General features: G+C 37.2%; 2 protein-coding genes across 3 annotated transcripts; one reads left to right on the plus strand and one right to left on the minus strand.

Annotated features, from left to right (window-relative positions):
• Window positions 1–2369: 2369 nt before the first annotated feature.
• Window positions 2370–4883, plus strand: LOC105055882 (amino acid transporter AVT6A-like). The gene is made up of 5 exons (XM_073248130.1): window positions 2370–2861; window positions 3017–3175; window positions 3268–3471; window positions 3876–4344; window positions 4566–4883. The coding sequence occupies exons 1-5, from the start codon at window positions 2429–2431 to the stop codon at window positions 4696–4698; spliced, it is 1398 nt and encodes a 465-aa protein (XP_073104231.1). The 5' UTR covers window positions 2370–2428; the 3' UTR covers window positions 4699–4883.
• A 1149-nt stretch (window positions 4884–6032) lies between these two features.
• On the minus strand, window positions 6033–20836 carry LOC105055881 (DEAD-box ATP-dependent RNA helicase 16). 2 transcript variants are annotated; one of them, XM_010937889.4, is made up of 15 exons: window positions 20573–20836; window positions 20241–20396; window positions 20027–20116; window positions 19794–19922; window positions 17854–17954; window positions 16748–16862; window positions 15748–15879; window positions 14288–14353; window positions 12675–12851; window positions 11000–11095; window positions 10599–10739; window positions 7815–7897; window positions 7277–7314; window positions 6942–7156; window positions 6033–6411 (listed from the first exon to the last, which is right to left on the minus strand). In XM_010937889.4, exons 1-15 carry the CDS (start codon window positions 20759–20761, stop codon window positions 6325–6327), a joined length of 1815 nt encoding a protein of 604 aa, XP_010936191.1. In that variant the 5' UTR covers window positions 20762–20836; the 3' UTR covers window positions 6033–6324. The 2 variants fall into 2 exon arrangements, with proteins under 2 accessions (XP_010936191.1, XP_073103854.1); XM_073247753.1 differs by having other exon boundaries at window positions 6942–7314.
• Between the last annotated feature and the right edge of the window lie 398 nt (window positions 20837–21234).

Below are 21234 nucleotides of genomic sequence, written 5' to 3' on the forward strand. Positions count from 1 at the left end.
TAATTTTTTTGAGGTATTTTTTCTGTTTTTGAGATATTTTTTTAAAAAAATAAATTTGAAATGAGGATGGTAATTTGAAATGATAATTTTTATTTGAATTAAAGTTAAAATTTTTATTTTTTAAATTTAAAATTATAATTTTTATTTTTTCCAATTTTTTCTCATTTTTTTTATTTTTTTATGGTGTTTTTTATTTTTTTATTGAGGTATTTTTATCTTATTTAGGATATTTTAATAAAATAATTAATTTGAAATGAGGAAAGTAATTTGAAATGATGATTTTTTTAATTCAAATTAAAATTTTTATTTTTTAAAAATTTGAAATTATAATTTAATTTTTTTTCATTTTTCTCTCATTTTTTTCCTTTTTTATGATATTTTTTAGGTATTATTTTTTACGATATATTTTAAAAAAATTAATTTGAAGTGGAAAAGTAATTTGAAATGATATTTTTTTTAAATTAAAATTAAATTAAAATTTTTATTTTTATTTTTAAAAAAATTTAAAAATATAATTCTTATTTTTTTTAATTTTTTTCTCGTTTTATATTTTTTTAAATTTTTTTGAGGTATTTTTTTATTCGAGATATTTTTTTAAAAAAATTAATTTGAAATAGGGATACTATTTTGAAATGGTGATTTTTATTTGAATTAAAATTAAAATTTTTATTTTTTAAAAAATTTAAAATTATAATTTTTATTTTTTGGTTTTTTTCTTTTTTTATGGAGTTTTTTATTTTTTTATTTTTTTGTTGTATTTTTTTCTTTTTTTTGGATATTTTTTTTAAATTAATTTGAAATGGGGCTACTAATTTGAAATTATGATTTTTATTTGAATTAAAATTAAAATTTTTATTTTTTTAAAATTTAGAATTATAATTATAATTTTTTATTTTTTTAGACTTATTTTTTTGAGATATTTTTTTAAAAAATTAATTTGAAATGAGAAAAGTAATTTGAAATGATTATTTTTATTTGAATCAAAATCAAATTTTTTATTTTTTTATAAATTTAAAATTATAATTTTTATTTTTATTATTTTTTTCTTTTTTTTGAAAGTAAATAATTAAAATCCCCATTTGAAATGACGTTTTTGAAAACGCCATTTCAAATGGTGACTTTAATTTTTTATTTTTTGATCGTCCATATGGAGCACTGAGGATGGTGACGTGGATACTATAAAATATCATTTCAAATAATATTTTATATATTTATATTATTTTTATAAATAAATTAAAAAATATATTATTTTGGTAAATAATTTTTTTTTTAAATTTTTAAGTAATGAACTCAGCCGTGTAGGCTTTTTTTAGTGCTAAATATTAATGAAATGATAAAAATAAGATGTTAAAATAATTATAAATAAGATTTAAAAAATAATTTACGTAACAAATTGAAAAAAATAATTATTTACCTAAAAATAAGAAGAATCTATGTCGGAGATGCAAAGCATTGCTACGTCTAATACTTCTAGTTCTAAGGTACGTCCTATGGCACTTATTATTTCCGGTTGGCACAGCGCAAATGGTGCATGTTAGCTACATCTAATTGTTCCTGTGCAGATATAATAATTAATATTTTTATTTTTTTGAAGAAATAATTTATTTTTATGGGTATTTTTATCATATTCGTGTGTCTAATAACCATGAGTCATGATTTTTACCCTCCAACGGAAAAAAATCATGATTGCGAGAATTTTAGAGGAAAAACTTAAAAATTTTTTTTGTCCAAAACTTCTTAAAATCTATGTTCAGTACGTTGAAAAGAGATAATGATTTCTTGATATTTATAAATCATCCTGTCCATCTTTATTTGGCGGAAGCCGGAAGGTGGATTTATTTTGTCCTTTTATTTTATTAATTTATTATATTTTCAGTTTTTTCTTTTTACTTCTCAAATCAATGAGCTAATTTAATAAAATTTTAGATAAATTAATTTTTTTAATTTTATCTTTCATAGTACTTTGATTTTAATTAAAAATTTTTTAATTTTTTTAATTTACCATAGCAATGATTTAAATGGTTTATGTGTATCCTTACGACGGATTCTTTTTTAAGTTACGCAATGGCACTAATTTACGATAATTTTGCGGTGGAGAACTTTGCACCGGACTCGTGGAGGGGCCCGATCGTGTACCGGACGACCCATCCAACGTCAAAATCGCTCGAGACTTTTCACCATAAAAGACGCTCGAAACGAAGCCACCTCTGCGCCAAAACATCCACCTTCGCATCCAAAGCTCCGCCTAGATCCACGTGTACATCCTCCATTGGCCCTTTACTCCTAAAACACCGTCGCTCCATGGGCCCCACCCTCTCCTTCGGGTGCTGCCCCCCCCCCCCCCCTTCTTATATACCCCGCCACTCTCTCTCCCACAAAAAAGCCGAGGGGGTCCCCAAAAAAAATAAAGTAAAAACAGAATCCGGAAATGACGGTCCTGCCCCTCGCCCGCGACGGCAGGAAGCCCCGCCGGCCAAGCCGCGCCCCGCTCCTTCCCAGGTGCGGCGGAGGCCACGAGGGCGCTGAGGTCGCCGGAGATGGCGGGTTCGACGGCGCCTCCTTCTCCGGCGCCGTCTTCAATCTCTCCACCACCGTCGTGGGAGCGGGCATCATGGCCCTCCCGGCTGCCGTCAAGGTGCTCGGCCTCGTCCCGGGCCTCGTGATGATCGTCCTCGGCGGCTTCCTCACCGAGGCCTCCATCGACATGATCCTCCGCGCCGGCCGGCCACCATCAGGTCCCCGCGCCACCTCCTACGCCGCCGTCGTCGGCGACGCCTTCGGCAGCGTCGGCCGGGCCCTCCTCCAAACCTGTGTCGTCGTCAACAACCTGGGCATGCTCGTCGTCTATATGATCATCATCGGTATCCATCTCCTTCTCCCTTCCATTTTCCTCGTTGGAAAAAAATAATTTCAAATTGCCGATGGGTCTCCGACGATGGTACATCCGGCTTATGTTCTGGTGTACCCTTTTGTCTGGTGTGATGGATGGATTAACCGTGGGGACCGGATGATACAGGGGATGTGTTATCCGGGACGTCACCATCGGACGGTGGAGATCATCACACGGGCGTGCTGGAGGGGTGGTTCGGCCGGCACTGGTGGACAGCTCGCTCCTTCGCGCTGCTCAGCACCACCCTCTTCGTCTTCGCCCCTCTGATCTCCTTCAAGCGCGTGGGTGAGTGCTTTGAGACTCGTGCAGATGTTTTGAGAGCCGTGCCCCGTGCATGGTGGCATCAGGTCCTCCATCTAATCCTTGGATCGGTGCAGATTCGCTGCGGTACACGTCGGCGCTGTCGGTGGCGCTGGCGCTGGTCTTTGTGGTGGTGGCCGCGGGGATCGCCGTCGTCAAGCTGATCGACGGCAGCATCGGGGTGCCGAGACTGCTCCCAGAAATTGTGAACCAGGCCTCTTTCTGGAAGCTCTTCACCACCGTGCCGATTCTGGTCACCGCCTACATCTGCCAATACAGTGGTATATAAGTGAAGAATAGCAAGTAGCAACACATCAAATTATGAATGCCCTTTTCTTTTAATACTCTGCAAATTATACTCACCTAAAGGATTCGACAAAGCATCATCCAATTATGAATGTAAATATTCATGAATGGTTGTGTTACCATACCATAAGCAATCACTCATTCAAGTTAATCCAAAAAAATGAATGGCTATGTTGCTATCTCCGTGCATTGACAAATGAATTATAATGCGTCCAAGAAACTACTTCCCATAAATTGCTTGTTGCTGGTGGCTAGCTATTTGCTCATGTTGATAAACAGAAGTCACATCTGCTGGGTTAAATTTCTCAATGCTGAATCCGTTCACCAATGTTCAGTAAATTAATCATGCCATGCCTTAGAGATTTCTTCTCTGCTGCAGTGCACCCGATTGAGAATGAGCTCAAGGACCCAAGCCAGATGAAGTCCATAACTCGTACCGCAATGTGTCTGTGCTCGACTGTGTATGTGGCTACGAGTCTGTTCGGATTCATGTTATTTGGGGAACGAACAATGGACGACGTGCTGGCCAACTTTGATACGGACATGGGCTTCCCTGTCTATGGTCCCCTCCTCAATGACATAGTGAGGGTGAGCTATGTGTTGCACCTGATGCTGGTGTTTCCCATTATCTTCTACTCCCTTCGCCTCAACCTTGATGGCCTCCTCTTCCCACTGGCCATCCCCCTCACCTATGATGGCCATAGATTCGCTGCCATCACAGTGGGGTTGATGGGAGTGGTGTTCTCCGGTGCTAACTTCGTGCCCAGCATATGGGATGCGTTTCAGCTCACGGGCGCAACTGCGGCGGTGGCCATCGGCTTCATCTTCCCTGCAGCTGTTGCACTCAGGTAGATTCTGAATAACGCCATATCTCATTTTAATGTGCACTCTCCATCTTGAACTGAGCATGAATGTTTTATAAACGTAATGAACAATGAAATGGCCAAATAATGGCTACTAATTCAAATGTTATGTCTTGCTAAAGGAAGGCCTTGAGGAAGAGATGTTGTAACATTATATCCATCATCTTGTAGTGTTTTATTATTTGAATACCTGTACATGGTGGCAGGGATGTTTATGAAGTTATGACGAGGAAGGACAAGGTTTTGGCGTGCTTCATGATACTATTGGCGGTTTCCTCCAGCACCATCGCCATATCCAGCGATATCTATGGTATCTTTACAGATGAAAGCAGCAGGTAATGTGATGAAGTGTGCGTGCCTATCCTATCCCTGGCTTTCTTCGCAATGCTCGTGGCAACTTGCACCGATTCTAATGGGAATTAACTACAAGTGATTCCTTTGGGGCTCCTTCCATGCATGTATTGTGTTGGTGTTCCTGATTCTTCTGCTGTGTTGTAATTTGTAAATCTTTTATTCGAGGAGTAAAGGGAGCAGTAGGTCTAGTTTATTACAGTTACATGACGACATCGACGTGAGAGAGCTATTTTATGTTGTACATTTTGTTCTTGAGAAAATATACAGGAGCTGTTTAACACGGCTCACATCACATTGCATTGTCTTGGCACGAACCGGCTCAATGTTTGAGCTGTTTATAATTTCAGTAATTTTTTTTTATAACGACCAAAAAAAAAAACCTACTGCACGTTTGGAAAAGCGCGAATGCTCTCCATCCATTCGGCATGCAGGCCTACTGCTTGCAAAGTTGGGCCCCGTGGCCCAGCGTAAGCCCAGAACAAGGGCAGCATAAGCCCGAGTCTGAATTCGACAACGCCTTCCGTTCATGGGCCTCTTGTTTCAGCCCACTCCATGCTTATTTCGCGCGGACGTTAAAGAAAGTTCTCTCTCTCTTTCTCTCGTATTCTTCCTCTAGTTAATGGTAAACAATATCTTTTGCACGAGTCATGAGCTTACGCATAACACAAAGGAAATTAGTCAATAAATGATAGTCTCCACCTGGGATGATAATTTCCTTTTGCTCAGCAGCTACCAATCCAGACTAAAGAGCCCGCTCTACCTTTATGTTACTTGCTAGATAAGAGTTCTCACACTAAAATGGAATTCAATCTAGATTTCAAAAAAAGTAATTCATATGAAATGCAGATTTCAGAGATGCTTTGATCAATCTCCACGGCACAGGAAATATAGTAAAGACCACCTATTCCATTGAGAAACAGGAGCAATGGTACCGTACTGAGACATTAAGTACAGACCGAGTTTTGCTCAGCTCTATAGTAAAGACAAGCAGGAGGAGATGACCAGGTTGCAGTCACATGGCAAAGCAACCATCTTAATACCCCGACCTGGCAGTACCTACTGAAAGCGCCGACTCAAATGGACAGACATAAGATGGGACTGCCTTGCAATACTTCCAAACAAAAAAACGACAGTCATGTTATAAGACTGACCTCCTGTACCAAGAGTTGAAAGACAGGTCTTGTTTAAGGGTAGACGACTTTTGTTTTCTTGGACATACATGCCAGGAGCACAGAAAATATAAGTAACTCAATAATCCAAGGAAATTGCCACAGCATTATAAATATAATTAGCAGTTTACCGACTACTGCAAATGGAAATCAATGAAAATCAACAATTCTTATCATTCCCGCACAAAAACACCGTAGTTGAATCAAAGACTCCAAGAAAATGAACGTCCTACATAATGAGACTACACCACGGAAATGTACAAAGGTTGCTGATAGAACGGAATAAAAATTTCAGAGAAACAAATACAAGGCTACCATTTTCTAACATCACTCTCAGATAGATGTTACAAAATTGCAGAGGTTAACACCACGGCCTCCATTATTTTCCACAGCATCGACCTCAGGCTCCAAAGAAAAAAAGGAATCAATGTGATGAATAATATTAGATGCCCTGTTTGGCCTTCTTTTTCTTATGTCTAATGACTTCACCGTTGTCCTCCCTTCTCTTCTGACCTTTGCGTGATTTCTCCTGTGACCAAATTTATTACGAACCAAGCCAAATTAATTTTTGATGCCATTAGTAAACCTTTTACGGACACAAAATAATTATCATTATTGAATGACTAAGTGAGATAACATGTATATGCATGCACACAGGCATGTATATGCGCCTGAAACGGGGGTGAAGTTGGTGCAATTAACAAATCAACCAGCTAGAACAGTCACCCGTCCTGGCCTGAGGGGTGCCAGTTATGATGTCATCCACCAAATCTGCACTCATTTACCAAGATCCTTGTTCATGAACATTGAAGCTTTATTCTGAAAACATTGAAGCTTTACACATTTTCAGAATAAGCCATCATTTTCCCTATTTTTGAGGGTGTCAACAAGGCCACTATGCGGCATCATTTAACAGCTGAAGTGTATTTAGTTACATCCGAGAAGAAAGCAAGATATATGCTATGGTAGAAGGGAACATCCACTAAAACTTTTGAGGTTCACAAACAATAGAAAGCCTACATGAGAAAAGAATTGAATAAGATAATCAAGTGCATGTACCTCGGCAGAGAAAGTTTTGAGGGGGTCTCTACTTCTTCCAAATCCTTTCTTAAACCCAGGACGCCATCTTTTGGTGTCTATCTTCATTGCAGCTCTGGAGAGCTTGACAATCTTGCTGGCCTCTTTTGTAGTTGGATCAAGGAGGTATTCAGGTACATCGCGTAGATGAGATGAAGGAGCCTTCTTGCTCAGCAACTTGTCATGCTTTAGTAAATCTGTCATTGCAGATGCCAAGATTATATACTGAGAATTAAATTGTTCCCAAAAGATCATGCAAAAACAAATAAAATTAAAGTCTAGATGGAAAGAATATCTTCCAAAGTTTTCTTTATTACCTAAGTCCCTTGGATTATCTTCAAAATGAGCCTTCAGCCTATGAAAAGAAATATATATTTATATATCAGATATACAGGTAAAAAACCTCTTGAGGCTTAGGCCAATGGTAGCCAAAATATGAATCATAATACAAACAGCTAGTAGCAAATTTAAAAGACAGTCAAGATATCCATGTTCAATATCACTCGAAATTAACTGAACCATGACTTAATGAGGATATACAGAAGTTTGCAATGATTTGCAGCAAATCTTGGAACCTCCTCTCTAATGTTGGGAAATTAATGTAGATTCAAAATTCTTTATAACAACGAAGAGTGGGGAATAGAAGAGTTATTCCTCACCCACCTGAAAAGAGGAGATTCTCTCAAAGTTGAACTTTATTTCACTTTTGGGAATAATATAAATGATATTTCTCAATCTCTTATGAACTTGCAAACAATAGAACTTCTTTCATCCATGCAATATTACCATTACTCGAAATATCTGCTTCACATTATATACAGAGCCGCAAAAAAAAAAAAAAAAAAAAAAAATTACTTTTCAGAATTAAGAATTTCATTTCTGAGATCTTGAGCTCGTGCTTCTCTAATCGCCACTTTTGTTACACCTTTAGCAACATCCTGTAAAAGTAGTAATTCATCATTTACATGCATTAGACATTGCTTTTAAAGAATTCTAACCATGTACCAGATAATGAAATGATCGAGGAATATTAAGAGACATTAGATGCTACAGTTACCAGAAAATAGTCATGAAAAACATATAAGAAGACATGAATAGAAAGATGTACAAAAAAAGCCACCAGCAAGGCAAACACATTCTTTTAGTGGCTCCAGTGTGAAAAGTTAAAATAAAAATCGGATAATGGTATGGTAGTCTCACACAGACAGTTTAAAGGTGAATGGCCCCTTAAGAAGCATGTCTCATTTCATCTATATAGCACAACTTTATGGATGAAAGTATCATCTGTCAAAGTTTGTACATGCTTCAATACTTAATGCGAATCTGATATTAAGCCTACAGAATTAGACTTAGCTCTGAAGTTCAGGAAAAGTTAGATTATCAGCAAGAAAGGAGCCTCTCCAAGAAAACTTTTCAAGGGAGTTGGCAGGTCCAAGACCTACAATCGTAAAAACTCTCCACACAAAGAGTGTGCAAATTAAACACAAGTACACGATAGACATAAACTAACAGAACACAAAAATCACAATACGTCGATTAAATAAGCCATATCTATAGCTACCGTATCAAACTCACAGAGAGTCAAAATCTTTCTGCAAAGCAATGCTCAAAGCTTTTGGAACATTGAAGAAAAGGTATCGAAAAAGTCTATAAAAAGACGTGTACATCATAGTCAATCTTGATTTGCCTCCTTTTTTTTCCTTTTTCTTTTTTTCCTTCTTTCTTCAAGGGCTTCAATAAGGTGACATGGCAGAAAAACAACCAAATGATGATGCAAGTTAGGTCAAGGACGCAAATATGAACCACGAAGTGAATAGAATGAAAAACACTGGGAAACCAGTTCATCGTAAAAATATGCCAGTAGAACACCAACCAATTAGCAATACTGCATAAGATTTGGGAAGTCACTGTAATTGTGATCAAGTTTGCGTTCGGGGGGGGGGGGGGGGGGGGGGGTCATTTATGCCTTCTGGCGGCACTGGTCTGAAAGATATGCAGAGATCATGGGTATGTATTATTGCAGCACTGCTATAGATAATGAGAAAAGGCAGCCTCCTCAAATAACTGCATACACAAATAGGCCTAACAATGTGCAAGAAAAAGAGGCTAAGGGTGCACAGGAGCTAAACTCAAAATGCTAACCAATGTCCACAAAAATGGTACCAAGAACCGTACCAGTACAATAGTGGTTCGATGAGGTATGCATCCCACACTGAGATAGGCTTTCAACACTTTTGTCTCATTCCTAACCATGGTACCTCCTGAAATCAAGCAATACGGGTTGATACCTAGTGGCATGGGATGGTTTCACTCGGTTCAGAATGGTACATACTGATGTGGCTCATATACCAAAGCAAACCTAGGTACCGTGCCAGTACCTCACCGGTATGGTGTGGTCTATACAAGATGATACAGGTTGGGACGAGAGACCTTAATGTTAACAATTAAATGGCCATATATGAAAATGCTAACTGTGTGATGTACTATGTGCTGGCAGTCAAACAAAGGACCTAGCCAACAAAAAGTAAAAGAAAAATATTGCGTCAACTTAACAAGAAATTGGGTCAAACTACCCAAATGCATATAGGCATGATGTATGACATACAAATGGGAATGTTGCCCTAAATAGGATTAAATACTACAGCACAAGTTATTGGATAGTGGAACCATCCCAAACTGCCCAATTCAAGACATGCTGAGCCATACTGGCGGCAGATTGAGATAGTTCCATCAAGAAAAACAAGAAACCGACAGCAGCGGAGGGGGGGGGAGAGAGAGAGAGATGCTCCATTGGGTGGAGTCGAGCCCTATTTCAAATGAAATAGAGGCTCAGTCCCTTTTTTTCATTTTTTTCGCTGACAGGCTTGGCTCCATCTAATGAAGTTTGGAGAGGAGGGCTTCCTAGCTCTCTCTCTCTCTCTCTCTCTCTCTCCCTCCCTCTTTTCCTCTCTCTCCTCCTCCCTCTCCCCCCTAGTTTTTCTTTTTCAGTTTGCATCAAGGGTACCGTACCATATCACCAGCCTACTGGCAAGAGTACCAGTTCCAGTATTGCGGACCTTAATATTTAGACCTAAAAAATGTATAGAAGTTTGTTGATAAAGATTATAGCCCTGGTATTAGGCAATTGGTATTGATAAAAGGATCGGGGAGGCAAACACAAGAAAATGAAGCAACAAGTTAAAATATCAAGACAAAGTTTTGCATAATCATTTGAAAGCTGGAAATTTTATAGATGTAATCTCAAAGGTCATCCAAACCCCCAAATGGCCAAGAAATTTGCCAATAGGACCTACCAGAGAGCACTCAGATAAAAAACATGGATGGATTTAAAAAGGGTGTTCCTTAGAAAAATCAGAAAACTGCGAAAGGGAGATCGGTTGGCAATATTGTGCTTGCTTGTGAGGATCATGTGCATCGTGCCCTCGTAGCTAGGCAAATGATGCTAACCTATCAAAGGATACAAAAAGGAAGTAGTCCGCAAAGCATGGTGCAATGCGCTCTCCCTCATCCCACACCACCAAACCCACCAACCATCCATGCATACATATGCACAATTGTGTAAAATGATCAAGGGCAATTGAAAAATGGTTCCATGAAAGTTTGACTGATCATTTCCCAATTAAATTCTATTCATATTACCTCAGCTCTATATCGTAAAGACTCCACAGCATTTTTAGTAAGCAAAGGGAAAGGTTCAATGGACTTTGAGGAGTCTTGGTTCTCATCATCTCCCAACATGAGTTTGATTTCTTCAAAAATTTCTTCTTCTTCTGGAGAAACCTGTTACACCACAAAAGTGGGACAATATGAGAATATTAAACATGCAGAAAGAAACAATCTCTGCCTTATGATTCTTCCAATACCATAAGGCACCCACTGTATTGAGAAGAAGCAAGCTATGAAAGCTCAGTCAGAGAATGGTTCGTTAAAAGAGTGTCATAAGTAATTACTTCCTCTTTTCATTTGCAAACTGGTAAAATAGCTGGTTAAAGCTTAATCTAGAATTTCGTGCATCTACGTCTACACTGCAGCATACTTACAAGAGACACCGATGCACCAGTGATATAAGCTCTTCCTGTTCGCCCAATCCTGTGAACATATCCAGCAGAGCTATGAGGCATGTCAAGATTGACTACCTGCATAAAGTTAAGAACAGGACTTACTAAATGCAATAAATACAAGGAAAAAAAAAGATGTTGCCAACAATGTGCTGTTTTAAAATAGAAATGACATTAAACTAGAAGCTCTTATGATTGCAAACAATACTTTGCAGTACAAAAAGACAGGTCAAATATGGAACCACAATTTCTATACTATATATAAAAATGACAGTTCCAAGATCAGGGAATATTCCCTCTTATTCTGCCTGTCACTTTTTAAACCAAGAATACCACTTCTATTGATCTTAGAAAATATGTTAATTACCCACTTAGCATCCTCATCCTTGTTACAAGATAATATTATGTCATATTATTAGATAAAATATCATATAACATAATAAGTACATTATATTATATGATCTAATAATATAATTTATTATAGTATAATATTTTGTTATACTATGATATATTACAAGATATTTTATAACAAAGTACGCAATATAATATAATAATATTATAATGTATTATATCATATTAGATTATAATATTATAATACAATATTTAATACAACAAAGTGAACACTATAACATAACAATAGATAACACAAATAATAATATAATATAATTAATATTAATACAATATGATATAATACCATTATGTAATAGGATTATATCGTATAATATAATGAATATCATAATATAATTATACCAAATCATGTAATTATCATACTGCCTTGCATTCATAATTAATAGCACCAATCATATAATATATTACTATAATGATTATCATATTATTCTAATAATTATTATTATATTTGTATAGCTTCTTATTATAATTATATTATATTATTATATTATATTTGTATATAGTATACACTACCATATGATATCATGATATTAATTGTTATTTTATCAAATAAAACCATCATACTAAGAATTATGATAATATTCCTAATATTATCATATTTTATTATTATAGTCATAGTCATATTATTATCTTATGATTATTGGGGAGAGTGGGAGGTGATTGTAGCCTCAAAGGCTTTGCATCTAGAGCCCGCATCTCTGGAAGCAGCAAAAAGCCTTAGGGTGCATCTCAAATGTCTATACCTGACGTAGTTGTAGGTAATTGAACACCTACATCTGCCAGCAACTGCGATGCAGCATCCGAGGCTCATATGGGGGCAACCAAACAGCCCCTTAAATCACAATCATAGTCATCCAGCCTTTCCCCAAAAGTTTGGGATGGCTTTATGAATCCTCATTCACCTTGGATCCATTTGACAGTTTTTGATATATTTCCAAAACTGGCTGGCAACCTAATGTGAGCCCCCCACCTTTCTATATGGCAGGGTAATGAACCAGACTCTGTAACTTTCACAAGGCCATCAAGAGCTCAGCAATAAAGAATGTTTATAGTACTAAAATCGTAAATTCAACCCTTTCTCTTAACACAGTTGCTAATATCAGACATTCCCAAACAAATAAATTCGCAAGGCCCAAATCATAGCAATGTATGCATGATTGTTTCATTCTCTTTTATTGATCAAATATGACCTGTAAGTAGCCCAACAATATAAACATCCAAATACAACTGCCTGTGACTGCCAGCATACCGTGAAGACATTTTTGAAGTCGATTCCTCTCACAACCCCAAATTCTGCATCCATATTTTGTCTTAACTTTTTCTTTGAATATCTTGACCGGATGTGATTTTCCCTACCTGTTTGTTCCTTCTTTGTCCGGCCATCATCTGTTGCTATCAAATAATCAAATAACCCTGCATTGAATTCCTAATAACCAATAGTTGAAACAATGATTAGGGAGAGTGATGATCATTATAATTGACCATAATTCTATATTGACATAACCAACGGCCAAAAAAAAAAAAAAACAAGATAATCATAGATGAAAGGTAAAAAAATAAAAGCAAAAAGCCATCATCAGGACAAGGATAATAAAAAAGATAGTTTGCAACATAAATTCATAACGTAAGAGCTATTTAATAAGCCAGAATAGGCCGTCAACTTCAATATTTCTGAAGATACATGAAGCTTAAATATTGTCAAAACCCACGATAAATGCTCAAGTAGGAATTTACACATTTCTCTTGTTTATTTCCCCAAGTGCAAACAGGAGGACACAACATATGTGGGGTCATAATTCAATAAGCTAAACCAAACTATTATAATGTGAACACGAGTATGGAAGTTTTGCTTCATATTTGCATAAGAAAGTGTTTACAACTCCAAAATCATTCTTAAAATCACAGATGTTATTCAGAACCAAGCTTGTCTATATAGCTAGCTTGTTTATATGGCATTGACCGTAAGGAGCCCATCAAATTTATTGTCATTGTAGTAGCTTGCATATACACTAAGTGGAGAATAAAGACAGATCTTAGAAATGATCTCCCTGATTAGATCTTGGACTTGGACACCAGTTGGAACAGGACAGGTCCCAGCCCAGGGCCAAGCCACAAAGGGTTGACTCAAGATTAGTCCTGACCTAGCTCAATTTGGCCTTTACCCTATATTTTTTTTTATTTTAAGAATGAGTTCAATGGTTGGGTGTTGGAGAATCAAGGCTAAAGAGTGGAGGATTTTTTTTTGTGCTGGTGGCAACATGGTAGGGGAGAGAGATTGCTGGAGGTGATGGTGGTCCAGCTGGTACCAGAACGCCGTTCCTACTGCATTGAGTGCTAAACAAATTCTAGGTTAATGGTTAAAAGACCTTTGATAAAGGAAAATCTTTAGGTATATTATATTGTTCTGAAAAAGTGTAGTAATTAGGGTTGTAAACAACCTATATTCAGAATTATGGCCATGTCAGCAGTGTTATAGGTTCATAACATATCCTAGTGGTGTTGGATCCATTCAGAAGCTTCTTCCCCATCAAATCTTGATGGGAAAAGACATGGATATAAACATGTAGAGACTGTACTGAAACTTTGGTTGACAGCTAAGTAGGTCCAAATTTCTATTGTCATGACATAAACTGCAAAGTTGTATTTATCGGCATATCACATACAAGCAAAATCACTTGACTCCCCTTTTGGGACTTAGTTACATTCATCTTTATAAGATGTGGTACAATTTTTTTCTCACAAAGTGGTGCATTCAACAAAAAAGAGAGACGACATACAGCCTCTATATCACCAGTAACGAGAGCACCACTACCGTCCAGTTGTCTATACAATATAGTCGAGTGCAAGGAGTTGAAAGCATACCTCAAGAATATGAAGACGTGAATTTTGGGGCAATTCAGCATTTAAGACACCAGAATTTATCCCAAACTGTGACAATCAAAGAACATAACTAAGATATGATAAATGTTCAAGCACAAAAAAAAAGGTCAAGTAACCATACGAAATACAAATATCTTTCAATTAAAGCACCAGAATTAACAATGTTTAACAATATAGCAAATGTACACAGATGGTACCAAATGCATTGTATACCTTTTTGCTGGATTCATTTGTCCCAGACAACTCATGCTTTAATTAGCCTAAGGGGTAACCCATATGAATATATTACTGATGTTAGATATACGGATTTTTACTAATAGGAATAAATTGAATAAATTGTGTAACAGCATTATTTTTAGAGGATAGAAGCAAAGCAAGGCTGAGTGGGAGTTAGATTGCAAGTATATAGGAAGAAATTTTGGAATTGTAGGCAATGAAGGGAAAATACTTCGTAATGGCTTCGCCATGAGCAATTGAGCCCATAGTCTTAGAGAGGTTTCAACTTCAGCTTAAAGGGTCTAAGCAGGATGAGGTTCCAGGCTCAGTACAAAAACAGATCAAAGAAGACATGTATGGAAGCAGTGAAAAGAGATCTGAGGATGACTTCATTTGGGAAGTGGGAAGCACCTGAAAAGAAAGATCCGTAAAGCCAATTACGGATACACTAGATAAGGTTATTTCAGTCATTGCTTACATTCAACTCTCTGAAAAGATGATTTTAAGTGAATTTGATGTTCTGATATTAAAGAATAACAGAGAGAATAAAGGAGAATACAAGTTACCATTAGCCATGAGGTAAGTTTTGCTAATATTTACTAACCACATCAAAAACCTCATTTGTTTCAAATATTAGTCAATAGTCCTAAATAGAAGAAGTCCATGTTTTTTTTTTTTTCTAGTGAGTTTCCACATAGGACGAAGACTTGCAAATTCATGACTTCTGTATTACTTGACTATTAAGTAGGTTTTAAAGATATCTTCACTGAATTTTATGTTAGCGAGGCAAGATTCACATTCAATATTACTGATGCTTATTAATGGTAGTCAAGGTTACAAGCCTCGGTGAAAAATAACAAATTCCTATCATACAGAATGGTCATTGTCTGCCTTAACTATGATGGCTACCCAAACAAGTTTTCAAAGACTCAATGGACTCTTAGACCCTAGAACCTGCACAATCCTAACATACAGCAGTTATTGGGTGGTCAGAAGTGTTCCAGTAAGTTGTAACAGTCGAAACAGACAAGGTATCATGTCTCATCAAAGGCACCAAAATGTCTCTCATGGTGACGAATAATTATTGATTAAGAGAATTATAATGCTTAAGACAATTAAAGACCACAACAACTAGAGAGAGACTATGTCAAACACTTTCCAAAAAGAAAAATGGCAGGATCAGATCTCATAATTATTCATATGTTAATACTTAGATGTGAGCATACCTGTTCTAGAAATAGCTTTAATCTATACCCCATGTCAATGGAATTGACAAATATAAGCACTTTTTTCTGAATAAGCTCCAACTTCAACAGAGCAAGGATGTAGAGTAGCTTATCATGAGCACTGCATGAAATCTGGGGAGAAGAACTGTATGAAGGAGAAGCAAAATACTTTGCAATAATTAATGAGAAGCAAAATACTTTGTAATTAGAAAGGATGACGATAAAAGTACTAGTATCAGAATGAACTATTCAATGCTGTATCCAAGGTAATGATACATCAAACTTCATCATGTTTGAAATCAGATTTCTTAATATTGTTTCATCACAAATGGGCTAACCAGGTTGAACCAAAAAATAGCAAAATGCATGCAAGCAAGGTATGTCTATATTGTCAAATGAAGCATTAAACTTCGAGCATATTTGCCTGTGTATGTGAATGTGCTTCTGAGTGGATGTGTCGCACCCCCCACACACCTCCCCCCCCCTCCCCCACCCCTAAAGGGAAAAAAAAAAGAGTTTTTTTTTTTTTGGGGGGGGGGGTGTTGAATATAGCAAAATGATTGACATGATGTGTGGTAACACTAGATTGGATGGAGTAAGGAATGAGTTTAAAGGAGCTGTAGGAGTTCCACATAACAATGAAGAAATGGAGAATCAGTTGACATGGTATGGGCATATAATGATACATTATACAACGAAGATCTAAGAGGCCTCCAGTACAAAGGGTGCTTGTTAAAAGAATTTTGAAAGAGAAGAGAAAGACCTAAGATAAAAGGAAAAGCATAGAGAGAGGGGGGGGAGGGGGGGAGGAGAGAGAGAGTCCCTATTAAGAATGCTTGGCAAATCAGGATTCATATAGTCAATCCTGAACAGCTGGGATAAGGCTTGATGATTATGGTTATGCCTATGTGTGTCTAATTACAATGTTAACCATATTTGCATGAGAACACAAGCTTTCCTCACTCTCTAAAACTTTATTTGAGAAAATATTGATTCTTACCCAAAATTGTTGTACATTTTTTGGAATAATGTCATCCGTGGAGTGACCAACTTCTGAGAGAGTCAGGATTACGGGATTATGCAGCACAAGCTTCTTCAATTTCTCAACATCAGAACTGCCATAGTTTACAAGACAAGCGTGCAGAAGATAATATTTAGTGATAAACATTAAAAGCTCTAGATAAAGGGAAGGTACACCACTACAATTTGATGAAGAAATACTGATTACTTATAATTCAAGAAATCACAATTGTAAATGCATCTGATGCGCACCCACTGACTAGTCAAATTAGGTCATAATTTCATGATCCAAACATCCATAATTCAACCAGGCAATCTTGCCTTTGTACACAAATTTATCAAGCAAGCCTAGGTAAAGAATTCTAGTTTCAAAAAAACAAAAACTAGAAAAAACTCTAGAGCTGGTGTACAATAACTTGGATTTTCATACAACATCTTCAGAAAAAACTCTACAATAACTTGGATTTTCTATTGATTGGTAAGGCAATGCATGACTATGGCAAAGAATACTAACCCTACCTCGTGGCTGTAGCCAGAGAGAGAACCCTTTCACAGATTGCAGCCAGCATGAAACAGAAGAAACCTCACTCAGAAATCAACAACAACAACAATACCACTAAATAGATCTGATGCTTTACTATCACCATTCCTTTACTGATAGCATGTAGGCTATCCATCAGTTAGATGTACAATAAGAACTGTACCAGTTAAATGGTATACTTCAGGAGATTTCTTAGCTACTAAATAGCTACTTCCTAAGAATAATCTAGTTAGCAGGAACGCCCTTTTGCTTTATACTCAACAAGCAACTTAGGGGTGACCAAACTCACTCACGCATGCACGCACACACACATATACTAGCCACCAATAAGTTTAAAACCAAAGGAAAAAAAAAACAAAAGAAAACTTAATATAACACTATAAGTAATAATATTAGAGGAAAAGAAAGGCAGGATGACTGCTAAGGTGTGTCCTTTGTTCTGATTCATTTGGTTTAATTAATCGAGTGCTCCTATAGTTGGCCAGTAGAATGAAAAAGCATCAAATGATATGTAGCAGAAGCAGAAAAGGATAAAGTAATTTGACCTTGAAGTTGCAGACATTAGGAGGCATTGACAACGCCGTGGCACATGGGGAATAAGAGCTTTCAAGTCATCCTCATAGCCATATGATAACAGGAGGTCAGCCTGGATATCAAGAATACATCAACTATTGCCTCTTGCAATATAAACTCATGGACCAATCATAATATAAAATAATATGAAAGTTAATACTAATGTTTCCTTTAAAAAGACGTGTTAAGTTGTCAACTAAGGGAAATAAAATGTTTGCAAGCACAAGTTTCAGGTCCAATATATATATATATATATATATATTTCAAATGTCAACCACATATTTAGCCACATTCCTAACCATGAGAATGAAAACCTTGTCACAACTATTTGAGATGGAATTAGTTTTCAATAAGTAACAAGCTCTCCATTCAATCACAAAAAATAATCAAGTATGATCAAGAACCTCCGTTACTGGGACATGTGATAAGGATATCAAGTGCCATGTTTAGGTGAATCTGACATGGGAATCTTTTAAAAAAGAACATGGCAACATGTTTATATTTTATATATGCATGGCTAGATATGTATTTATATATGCATATAATGAAAAACAAGATGAACTTATGCTCCTCAAATTCACGAGGTTTAATAAGTTGGTTGCTAATTATTATGTTGGAACTGAAGGCTTTAAAATATGTCCTAAAAGTAGACACATAATGGCATCAATATTTTATGGTATAAAATGTTGAGATGTGTCCCGAGTGTCCCACATGTCCAAAGTGTTCGACGTGTCAAGAAAGCCAAAATTTGGAGTGTCCAGGTAACACTATTTGCCTCTAAACAAACATCAATATTTCCATCATTACTTCAATCATTAACATGACATAAAGATTTTGGGAGTCTACCTTCCCATTTCCCTTTATATTATGTTACTAACTATTTCCCTCCAATATATCTTTTTTTCCTAATATGAGAAGTTGAAGCAACTGAAAGTCTGAAAGGCTAATGTCATTTCAAAGCAACCAGCAGAACTGCTCTTTCATACTGAATAAATAGTAAGTTTGACCACCATTAAGGTTGACCACAAGTTACCCAAATTGACTCATAACAAATGCCCAAAAGTCAATAATGTCTAAACATCCTCAACCAAGTTTGCATGAACTCCTCAGTCATATCCAAAATCCACAATTGGATCTTAGAATTGTGAATTCATATGCCCAATGGGCTTCTAGAATTTCCTTTGAAGTGTGTGCATATGAGACAAAATGGATCCTAACTAGAAGTGAATATTCAAATTAACAAAGTCCCCTTTTGGGCCTTGTCTAAGATGCATACTTTGACAGTCTTGTTTTAGTAATTCCTCACTCAATACTTCTTAATGCATAAACATTAGTACTGAAAAGTCAAGAATGGAATATTCGAGGTCTTACATTCAATGCAAAGAGTCCATGTTTCACAAGTAAAACAGTAAAATTACTAAAAGACTATTTCTCATACTCCAGTCTTAAGAAACTCCAAATTACAGCGTTGTTTTAGTTCTAGTCCTTTGAGATCTTATAATTTGAGTTTATGTTTGGTAGGTTCCCAGACTGTTTTTTTTTTTTTTTTTTTTCCCAAACTAGAATCTCAACCAGATTATCTTTCATGTGCTTCTCTTTTGCCTCATACTTCAATATGATTTTGTTTCTATGCTGCTAGCTCCTGTTACCTATATCCACATGCGACCCTGAAAGCTCTCTTTATGATTGCGAGTCAGAATATCAAAAGCTCTCTGATAAACACTCTTCTTACTAAAACTACTGTGAAATGTCTCCACAATCGATGAAAATTCTTCACGTTGGCAATGAGAAGTAGATAAGTGAATCATAAAAATGATGCCTAGCTTTATGATCCAATCTTCAGATTGTAAGTGATGGAATACAATGGAGGAAATAACTGCAAAATCATGTAGTGAATCAATCAACCTCACACCTCATCAAGAATCAGCAATGAAAGTGAATCCTTGACGTTGGATGTCCGAAGGACACCTTTTGACATGCATGTCGAAATGCAAGCCGGAGTGGAGACCACAATATCAGGCGGCCCAGCCAATGCTGTACTCTGCATGCAAAACAATGATTCAAGCATTGCACATAATGAAGTAGGTTTTGACTTGTAACACATCCACTCTGCAAAGCATCTCTTCAAAATAAGTAAGAACCCACCATATCTGGAACTGGCATGCTGGCTGTCAATTGCACAACTTTCAACTGAACTCTACAGAACTCGAGGAGCGATGATGCCTCGTTATAAACCTGAAAATATGAATTGGGTCGTCGACCACACCAAGCAAATCAAAATCCAATAAGAATAAAGGTAGCTCGTTTCTCAAAAGGTCATGCTACAGATCGCAAATAAGTAATATAAAGCTCAAAGCACCTGTTGACAGAGTTCCCTTGTTGGCACGAGGATGAAGGTACTCGGCGTGTTCTTTCTCGAACCGCTCTCGGAGAAGAGCTTCTGTAGCATCGGAAGAAGGTAGGCAAACGTCTTCCCGGAGCCCGTCTTGGCTCGCGCCACGACATCCTTGCCTTCCTACACGCACAAATTAAAGAAAATCATCGTCCCACCCATCAAAATAAAGTAATTAAACAGGTTTAAAAGATGATCTTTTTGGCGAAAGTTAGGTAAGAAATAAGTAGGGAAAACAAACCAAGAAATCAGATTTTTTAGGGTCTAAATCGAATTTTTTCAGGAGATGGGCAACTGACCAGGATCAAGGGGATGGCCTCGCGCTGGATTGGGGTGGGCTTGGTGATGGACTTCTTCGACAAAGCTCGAATGAGCCGGGGGTCGACGCCCAACTCTTCGAAGCTTATCTCCTCCTCTTGTTCTCCTCTGTTCTCTTCCTCCTCCTTTCTGTCGTCTCGGTTTCCGCTTCCGTTGGCCACAACTCCCATGACGTCTGATTCGTTGTTAGGGTTTTAGAGAAGGGGAGAAGAGAAGAAGATATACTTGGCGGGCGAAAGAGTAGAAGGAAGGGGACGGATACACATGGGGCGCACATGGGCTTGCTCGACCCGAACCAAAACCAAGACTCGATTCGTAAGCGGCTACTGCCATGGACCCGATCCAGCCCAACCATGATCCATTCCGGGTTCTCAAACCTGATTCGGGTTGTATCTTTCACGCCAAAGAATGATTGTTCTTCTTTCGCGACATCAACCATTGGATCGCTCTACGCACAGCTCTCAAAGCACTCCAAAACTCCACTCATCTGTCTGCCTGCGCAATGTAACGGTGGGTTCATGCGAAGGAAGGTGAATATTTCTTTCGCGTGAAGGATACAACCCGTCCTCAAACCCACACAAATTTATAGGCCGCTACTGTTGACCCTATCAACCCATATGGGTCCAGTTGTTTAATGTGCAGA

Source organism: Elaeis guineensis, chromosome 13 (assembly GCF_000442705.2).
Source record: "Elaeis guineensis isolate ETL-2024a chromosome 13, EG11, whole genome shotgun sequence".
Lineage (NCBI taxonomy): Eukaryota > Viridiplantae > Streptophyta > Magnoliopsida > Arecales > Arecaceae > Elaeis > Elaeis guineensis.